Genomic DNA, 9,613 nt, shown 5'->3' on the forward strand with positions numbered 1-9,613 from the left:
TGCAATTCTTGGATTTTTTTCCCCATTAACATAGAATTCCGAATTCCACGGGTTATCAGAAGATGTTAAAATAAGTCATTTTCCTCTTGCATGAACCATTTTAAGCCAAGCTTTGAGTTCATGGTTAACTCAATGTCTTAAAGGTACCAAGGTCCTGTTGTTGCAAAACAAGCCTAAACATCGTCCCTCCATCACTGTGCTTGACAGTTATGCTGACATGCTGTGTTTGGTTTTCACCAAAACATGGTGCTGTGGATTATGGCCAAACATCTTTACTTTGTTCTCATCTGAGCAACAAAGAAATACTTTGTTTGTTACTTAAATACAAAAGCTCGCCCGAAGTTTTTGACTGAAACATAATTTATTTTTCACATCCTTCCACTCATTTTACAATTAAACACAAAACACTATGAACAGAAACATCCCCTATGGTATTTATTAATGGAAATAAAAGCTCACAGCTTATTTTATTTGATAAAGTCTGAACTTGGAGCCCTTGAAAGCATCATAGTAGGCAAACATCCCATGCCATTGTTCAGCCAACTGCGTGAAACATAAGCCCATTTTTGTGGGCAAATTAAAAGCAGAGATACTTCCATAACAGCAGAAACACAAAGCAACGATTTTCTGATGGATGAGTTCCTTTATGTGTGGGTTTCCTGTCCGTTTGTGGCACTGCACTCTAATTAATTGTATGCAGCAATTAAACTGTCATTCAACCTAATAGCAATAAAAATTAAACACATGCAACGTCGAAAAGTCATAGTTAGTTAGTTCTACAGGTAAGGGAGAAATGGCATTAACTTATTATCACACTAATTATACAATCATGTGCGTCATACTAGGGATCCTCTGTATATACATGTTACATAACGTCCCTTTTCAAGGGAATGACAGATGAGCCAGATGCAGATTCAAGTGAAATTTTCTTCATTTAGAGTATCATTAAAACTACAAAAAAGTAATGGCGAAATTGCCCAGCCTCTGCCAGTGATATGAAAAGAGTTAGCAGATCTGTAGAGCAGAGCAAACTAATAAAATAACCTACACTCAAATTAGTAATATACCCGTAACAACGTCACGTGACCACAAGGCTGCTCCACCTAAAGTTGGGAAGCTCCGAGCTGAAGATGACTCCCACCTGCTGTAGACGAGCGCCATCTGTTGGAAGCAGTTAATAAAACATAATTATTTTTTGTAATTTCTTAGAGTATAATATAACAAGCTTAATTATGTAACGTATATAAAATAACAATAATAATAATAATAGTTCTATAAATAAAAAAGGAGTATTTGGACAAATAGGGGAAGGTCGGGGGAACTTATCAGTTAGGTAAAGAATGTCATGTTAAGCACATTTTACATACCAAAATGTGCAGCCACAAACTGCAGCTGTATACATCTTTATTTCTAGATTAAGATGAATTTTAATGACAGTTACTGTGCGGTAATTTGCGAAAATTTGGAGCACTTGTACACTCAAAAATCTAAGACCTGGATCTCAGACTGCTTATGAGGCCCTCTTTTGTCCTTTTCTCCACCGCAATGTAGTTTTTATACTATCACTATTAAATTATATTCTGCAAATAGATGAATACACTTCTGTGCAGTGGATTAAGTTAACAAATATGGATTTGCAGGACAGGTGGCCTCACAGCTAATTGTCTGTGAACCATATTAACTCCATACCGGTACATAATATAAATAAATGGGCTAGGTATACATGTTTTCTTTTTAATGCACAGATACCAGTGTACCTGGAAATACTACAGACTTCATTAATAGTATGCAGCATGTACCAAACACATGTTACCACGGCACCTGAATGCATCACGTGGCAGGGGTAATGGGCGGGGCCTGTGAAATGAACTTACCTACTGTAACACTTCAGTAAAGGTACGAATAGGGTCGCCATTTAAACGTTACGAACGGGAGCGGGCTGGAGGTAAATATCAACTTCCTACTGAACTAAACACCTACATAAAGTTTGTGTAGATAACCAAGTGTTAAAGCGGCTTACCTACAGTATTGTTGTAGCTATTTGACGTTGTTGAAAGACAGTTGTTGTCGATGGGTTGGGCTCAGTCCTGTACAACAGCCCAAATTCTACTCAAAATATTCATATACGCTTAATTGAGGTCTCTTAAATTCAGACATACATACCAAGCTGGTACAAATTAGTACATAACCTTTAGGTACACTGCTTTAATTCGGCATCAGCCTGTCAACAAGAAAAGGCGCCTAAAACAAGTAAAAATTTTAACACTGTAACCAGTCTGCGTATTCTGCTGAGCTTTAACACAGCTGAGAAAAACTGCAGCGGTAAATATTTTTTGGCAAGGTGATGCATAATGAATCTGTGCAATGCTGTGCAAAACTCTCAGTGCGTTTTTAGGGCATGCTTTACCATTTGCTGAAAGAAAACACACAATAAAGCGCCAACTGTTTGAATAAAGAACCGAAACGGCTGCATTGCATAATGTAAATGGAGCAAAGCTGCGGATTAGAGAGCTGAAATCTCTGTGAACTAGGTTATGGAAAAGTTGGACCACTTATTTCTTCCTAAAACAAACTTTAAAGCTTGTTCAGGAGAAGATGTACTTCTGCAAGACACCACAAGGTGGTAGGATTATATTTACAATGTATGAAGGATGCTGCAGCCTGCAGCTTGTGTATGTGTGTTTGACCATTGACGTTTTCTTTATTCCTTGCTGTATTTGATCATAATATCATAGGTCTGGCATAAATCTGCAGGCTCTCTTTCCAAGAAGAAATACAGAGAAACATAATGTATGCATATAGATACTAATAGGCAATCGTTTTCTGACCATTAGTATGTTGAATGTAAAGATTGTCTGTCTAAAATTTAAGATCAACTCTGATATATTATGAAATCCTGTTATATATTAAGCCAATTTCCAGACACCAAAAAATAACTAAAGATATAGATAATAGTCGTCCATCAATTTACAGTTCAAGATCTCCTGCATGCCATTGTGGGTTGGGAAGATATCAACACTCAAGACAGAGTGAGGAAATTAAACATGCACTAATTGCAGTGAGTTAAAGCTATAGAATTAGGCTGGAAAAATATTTTCTTTGGAGGATTGGTAGAGTGAGTCTGGATGTATAGAGTATATGCTGAGTTAGGTTTTGTGTGATGCACACCTATTTGGGAATAAGAGCCAAGTACTCAGTTAACATGATGCATGTGAAATAGTACAACACAAAACAATATGCTTGATTATTCTCCCCACATGTTATGCTGTAGACTACATTAGCTGTAAACTCATGCAATTAAAATTGTTTCGCTTTAATAATGTCAGTGTAATTATTGCAGTATGACTATTACAGTATAAAACAAACAAAACGTCTAGGACTCCCATACATGTTACACCATAACAAAACGTAAAACAACTATTAACACTAATATGGACTATGGACATCAAATAGGCAATGATCTATCAATCAATTCAATCTATTTATTTATGAGGACATTTAAAAACAACACAGGTTGACCAAAGTGCTGACTAACTTACCGAGTAACAAGACCATTCAGTACTGTCTGAAAAGCTAACAAACTGAGGCTACATGAGAACTAGCTTCACCTGAGCTGAGTTCGGCACACGGGCTTGTGTTCGCAGATCAGTGAGGGCATACAGCTAGAGAGCAAACCTCACTTGCACTGCTCAAAGCTAAGCTGTCACATAACAGGGTACTAATGGGAGTTTTACAGAGTTTAGGATTTTCATGGGTGTTACTTAAACAGTTAAATCTGTGAGTCCAGTGATGTTACATTATGATTGCAATTTGTAATTTTTAATCTAATATTTAGTCATTCTGTATTTCATACACACTCATTTCCCCTAAGAAATACTAAAAAACCTCAGATGGTCAAAGGAAACTTCAGTCCATCTGTGAAGTTCCTCAACAATGGGAATTATGACAGCATGACACATCAAAGGCCTCAAATGAAAGGTTAATAAGGGTGAAAGTGATTCAGTTTTTTTGTCTGGAGCAAACTATAATTAACTACCAGTGCACATGATCTACAATCAGCGCTGCGCCTGAGTAAACTGTCTGTTGGGAGAAGTTGGGTATTGCTAATATGGGGCATAGTGAGCTAAAGAGGCACTTGGAAATCAAACAAATCCTTTGGAGAGAATCTTGACCTACTTTAAAAAAGTCTGAACCCGAGGCAGCAGGAGTATATGTTAGATTGTGTGAAAGTGTTTGATAAGGTGACACTGATAATATGTCAGATGGCATAGAGGCTGTTGTTTGTGTGCCTTTAAATTCTGGCTATACACGACTGTGCAAAAGTCCTGACTTGTCTCTCATTTTTTTACAGTTTTCTTTTAAAGGAGCCAGACATTCTTGTAATATTGTGCAGCAGTTCTCCAGGATACAGTTCTCAAGTCTTTCAAAGTTTTCTTTGGACATTGGCTGCTTTTGTACCTCATTTCAGAAGAATGTTTTTTCTTTGTTAAGCTGCTGAACTCTGACTTATGAATAATTCAGACACCTAAATCAAAGGATGAACAGTGAGTCCGTATAAAAAGTCTCCTTCATCATTATGTAATTTCCAAAAACTTGGCATGTCTCAGCATGGTGTGCAATCCTTAAAAAATCTTGCAAAAACCTTGTGAAAACTGAACAAGTGCAGGACAAAAAAAGACATGACAGGTCTATAAAAGTATTTATAGTAGATAATCCGTGTATGAATCTTATATTCTTAAAACAGCAGACACCTGTCACAGCGCATGAGATGTTGATCTGGACCTTGGATCGAGCCATACGGTCCACATTGTTTAACAATGTTAAACTGAAGCTCAATGAAATGGTGATACTAGATGCAAAAGCCGGGAGCTGAATAATAAAAAATATCTGGTCAGCTAGAGAGAGAGAAAAAAAGTCTTGCACACAATCAGTAATTTACAAAAATCCAATTTTCCACCTTGCTTGTCACTGCATATTGCTTTTGTTTACAGGTCCTGGTTTAGCTGTAACTTGGCAGTATGAAACTAAATGAAATGGTTCAGAGCAAATAAGACAAGCTGTATATACAGTCATTTTATGCCACTATAAAATCTAACCACTGGGGCCCAATTCAGGAGCTGTGTGGCTTAAGAGCTGCTGTCTTCAGGCATAAAACCCACATTATTGTCCTCAGTTAGATTTCTTTACTCTCAGCTCACTCTGGCGCTGAAGGGAACTTTGCTGTCTTTTTACCTCGGTCACTCTCTGTATGTCAATTACTCCACTGGGATCTCGTTACCGCCTCAGCCAATCACGCATCCCTCTTAATTAACTCAGGAAATTACATTCCTATATTTACAACCTAATAACTAGACTGGCCTGCTGAAAAGGTCACATCAACTGTTTAGCAATTTTTGCCCTATTACATTGCAGCCCAGGAGGATATGGCTAGGAAAAAAGCCAAATGAACAGAAGGCAGCTTTTTGAAAAGTGCACAACTTTTTTTGACCTCTTAGTGTCATACTCGGTTGATTTCACCTTGCAGTACAAGAATCCATCGGCCATTCAAAACTATTTGTCATCATGTTCAGGGGGTTGTTGAATTAATCACCGGAAAATAGGCTTATGTGAAGCCAGTAGGTGATCCAGAGCGTCAAATATCAAGAGAAAATAACATTTTATCACATTTGAAGGTCTACTGCAGACAAAAATGTCCTCAGCTAATGTGCCAGGAGCAAAACTTCATTGAGCTGTTGTTAAGGGTTGTCTGCATGTCCTCAGTGATGGCAGCTGACTTGCTGAGCTTATTTTCTGCTTTTAAAGGAGACATGTCAAATCCATTTTCATTTTTTTAGAGTAATTATGTGTCACCAGTGTGTCTAGGGGCCCACACAATTTTAAGAAAATCCCCTCATTTCTTTTCATTCTCAGTCATTCAGAGCGTGTGTGAACATTTGCAGCCTATTGTGACAAACAAATCCACGTACACGAGCCCTCACCACATCATATTTTAAGGTAAACTCTGTTTTTAAGATTTTTTACCACTCAGCCATAAAAGGTTGATAGGGTATTGTCATTGCCCTGCCAAGCAGGTGGGCGGTGTGGACACCCAAGTTTGTGAACTCGAGAATGAGGTGATGTAAGATTTTCAAATTGATACCACAACAACAAGAACAAGAACAAGATAACCTGAGAACTGGGTACCGTATATAAACGTAAATAAATATAAAATACAAATATAAAATCCAATCTGTAATGTAATGGAGCCCAAATGTTGCCTCACAAATTGGTAAAGGTTAGTGCCAGACAGAGATGTTGCTGTAATATCAAGCATGCATTTGTCTCTTTCTTCAGTGTGAAGACTGAATTTAACTGCATTTGGTACAGTGAATTATTTTGTACTGTAAGACAAAAAGCTAAACATTTACTTTTTCTGCACTTCTCTTAATTTCTCTTCTTATGTTTTATTGATCAGAGGGCGATGGGACTATCAAAGGGGCCATCATCATGGTCAGTGGAAGAAGTGCTGGAGTGGATTCAGGAACAGTATCCGACTAAGATGACCCTACTCCACAAAGCCGTAATCAAACATGACATAACAGGTACAACACATGCATGGTATTCCTGCTTCAGTGGCAGGAATTTAACAGGCCAAGTCATTATTAGCTTTCCTCGCATTATTTTGAATCTCTTTTTATATACTTGAACAAATCACTGGGATCCTGTTTAAATCTGCAGGCCGTGTGTTGCTGAGACTAAAGGACTATCAGCTGAAGCTTCTTGGGGTGGAAGATGAGAAGCAGCAGCAGGAAATTTTGCAGGACCTCCTTCTTCTCAAAGTTCAGGAAGAAATCAGTGAACTTAGTGACATCTGCTCTGGTGAGCCTGCCAAATGACTTCATCTTCAGTTCACGGCTGAACTATATATGTAATAAAAAAGTCATAAAGTTGCATTGATAAGGGCATATTTGTTGGAATGCAACAATTATGCATAGAAACAATGGTGCAGGATTCATTTTAATTAAAACTAAGTCATAAATTTAAGTTTGTTCAAAGAAAAAAAGAATTAAGAGTATTACCATTTTAATTCCTGAAAATAGTTCCTAATTTTTGTTTTATTTGCTTTCTTATATACTCTCCAGAGTTTCTTTCTCCATGAATCACAGTGAAAATCTTCAGAAAGCCAAAGAAAAAAACAGAACCATGGCTGACTTTTTGTTATTTTTTTGAATTTCCCAACCATCCATTCATCCACGTGAAGGAGACAGAAAGGTGGAATTGATGGAAATAACAAGAAGTGAATAGAAAGAAGGATCGATGAGGAATGAAGAGAGAAGGAAACCCATTTCCGGTGTGAAATCTGACCTGTGCAGATGGATGAGATTAGTTTCTGTCTGAGTGGCTTTTTCTGATCCTACTGTCCATTAATCTCCGTGTTTTTTCTGTCCCTGCACTGGGTTTGCCAACCATGGCATTATAAAACATACGAACAAAAGTTTTTATGGACCAAATATGCAGTCGCAGTATGTGTAGAGGTTTAGGATATAAGCCAATCAGCAGATCATTTAAAGCCAAAATGAAACAATCTGCTCACCGATTTTCCCAGGAGATGCATTCTGCTGAGTTTGTTGGTTTAAATTTGTGTTTTTGACTGCAGTTTTTCAGGAAATTTAAGTGGATTTATGAGAGATTTTTTACTTACCTTCTTGACCCCGTGACAAATATCAAATCCTACACACATTTTCATCCTACTAGTATTGTAATAGGTAGCTTGCTCTCAAAATAGGAACAGATTGTATTTTAATAACAGATACTGCTTATCCTCAGTATTTCCTGGGTGGAAAGGTTAAACATTTCACACGTCTGATCAGAAGAGCTGAGTCAAAGCTGTAAAACTTTGTCATGTTGTTTGCTTTTCTCTCTGACTAAAATTGCTTTTCACAAACCAGATGTTGGTGTGCTGCTGTTTCCTTTCAAGTTCATTGTTTTTTGAAGTGAACTGTCAGTTTGTCTGGATTTGATTGTGATGATGCAGTTTCATTAAATCTGTTTCAAGCGACTGCCACTTTGAGATTGCCTCCTTTAAATGTGTATTGTAGGCATCGCTAAGACTGCACAAGTTTCCTACTTCTGACCATCTCTTTGTTGTTTGGTGCACTGAATTTAAAGTGTTTTTGTTAATCATTTCTCTTTTTGGTAAAGACTACTATGGTGTAAACATAGTAAGGAATTTCTGTTTTTACAGCTGCAGCCTGTTAATATCCATGTTCCTCCTAAAAATCTTCTTTTTACTGTGTGGAAAATCCCTCTATGACAGATCGCTGTGAAAGACCCAGGACTGTTAAAACTAAAGGCTATAATCATAGGTGTGTCACCTTCATGGGTATAACCTGGATATATTATGATTAGCTGGAATCTATTGATCTGTAATTGCAGTCACGCATTAACACATTTGAAAATAATTGTTGCAAGCAGGCTCCTCTCTACATATCGCAGCAGTGTGGTTGTACCTCTCACTGCTTGGCAGTTGCGCATTTTCCTTGAGCATCTGAAAGTGCATTGATAGTAATAGGCTACTGCTTGCAGCTAGGCTATATATAGTTTTTCGCATAGAAATGGGGGGGATGAAGGCAGCCAAGACTTTAAATCAGTCCTGTTTAATATCTTATGATTCCTTCAGCAGCTGTGTGATTTAACGAAACTGTGACCTGATCTAAGATCAAATCCAGGATGCTAATATTATGTATTATATTAGTATTATTATCTAATATTATAACCTACTGAGCTGATTAAAGCAGATACCACACTGCCAGGAAGGGGAGCTACAAAGAAATGAACAGTCTAACATTTTTATGGTAGTTTACTTTTAATGGAAAGAAAAAAATGTCAATCAAAATTCCAGAATAAAAACATCATTTGGGAGGTAGGATTGTTTCTCACCTGAAGAAAGATATAATATAGGCTTTGAAATTGTATACGCTGGATTTGAAAGGGCAGTAAGGCAAAGCACACAGTCCCTTAACGTAAGACTGTCAACGAAACCTTGTTTTAAACACAATTATGCATAATTTTTTAATTAACTGAAAGTAAAAATCTTAGTTTAAAAAAGTAAAAATAAAAAAAATCAGTTAAAAGTCAAAAAGATGATAGCATTGTATAGACTTCAGCATCACAGTATGTATGTAATTACACGTATACACTCATACACTGGAATGCAAAGACTGAATACTACTCTTAAAGGCATGAAATGCTTATGAAAACTTGAGGGCTCGTGTGACCTTTCCTCTCTCTTTCTTTATGTTTCTGGGCCCGACAGTGTGTGTTTGTGTGTCGGAGTGTGATTAATACCCCAGGAGATGGTGTGACATTTGATTTGGCAGGGCGTGGCTGTGGAAGTGCTTACTCAGCACAAACATAAATCCACCTCTCTGCTAGACTGAAGCAGATGATAAACAACACAGCTGACCCCGGTGACAGGGCCACCAAAATGAGAAGTCTGGTGGAAAATATCAAAATGCAAAATCTTTTTTTTTTTAAAGAATCTACTTATATTCTTATATATGTTTGATAAAGCAGGTAAAATAATCTGATTTGTATACCTTTTTCAAATTAAATCGCAATTTCCGTGTTTACA

General features: G+C 37.3%; 1 protein-coding gene across 2 annotated transcripts; it reads left to right on the forward strand.

The window, feature by feature from the left end:
- The first annotated feature begins 1,848 nt into the window (after positions 1–1,848).
- Positions 1,849–8,065, forward strand: LOC146558205 (sterile alpha motif domain-containing protein 12-like). 2 transcript variants are annotated; one of them, XM_085246828.1, is made up of 5 exons: positions 1,849–1,945; positions 5,911–5,994; positions 6,455–6,581; positions 6,718–6,858; positions 7,122–8,065. In XM_085246828.1, the coding sequence occupies exons 3-5, from the start codon at positions 6,461–6,463 to the stop codon at positions 7,136–7,138; spliced, it is 279 nt and encodes a 92-aa protein (XP_085102954.1). In that variant the 5' UTR covers positions 1,849–1,945; positions 5,911–5,994; positions 6,455–6,460; the 3' UTR covers positions 7,139–8,065. The 2 variants fall into 2 exon arrangements, with proteins under 2 accessions (XP_085102954.1, XP_085102953.1); XM_085246827.1 differs by lacking the exon at positions 5,911–5,994 and having other exon boundaries at positions 1,855–1,945.
- The last annotated feature ends 1,548 nt before the right edge of the window (positions 8,066–9,613 follow it).

Source organism: Mchenga conophoros, linkage group LG15 (assembly GCF_057382185.1).
Source record: "Mchenga conophoros isolate Kocher_MC1m ecotype Shallow Benthic linkage group LG15, M_conophoros_male_GT1.1, whole genome shotgun sequence".
NCBI classification, from domain to species: domain Eukaryota; kingdom Metazoa; phylum Chordata; class Actinopteri; order Cichliformes; family Cichlidae; genus Mchenga; species Mchenga conophoros.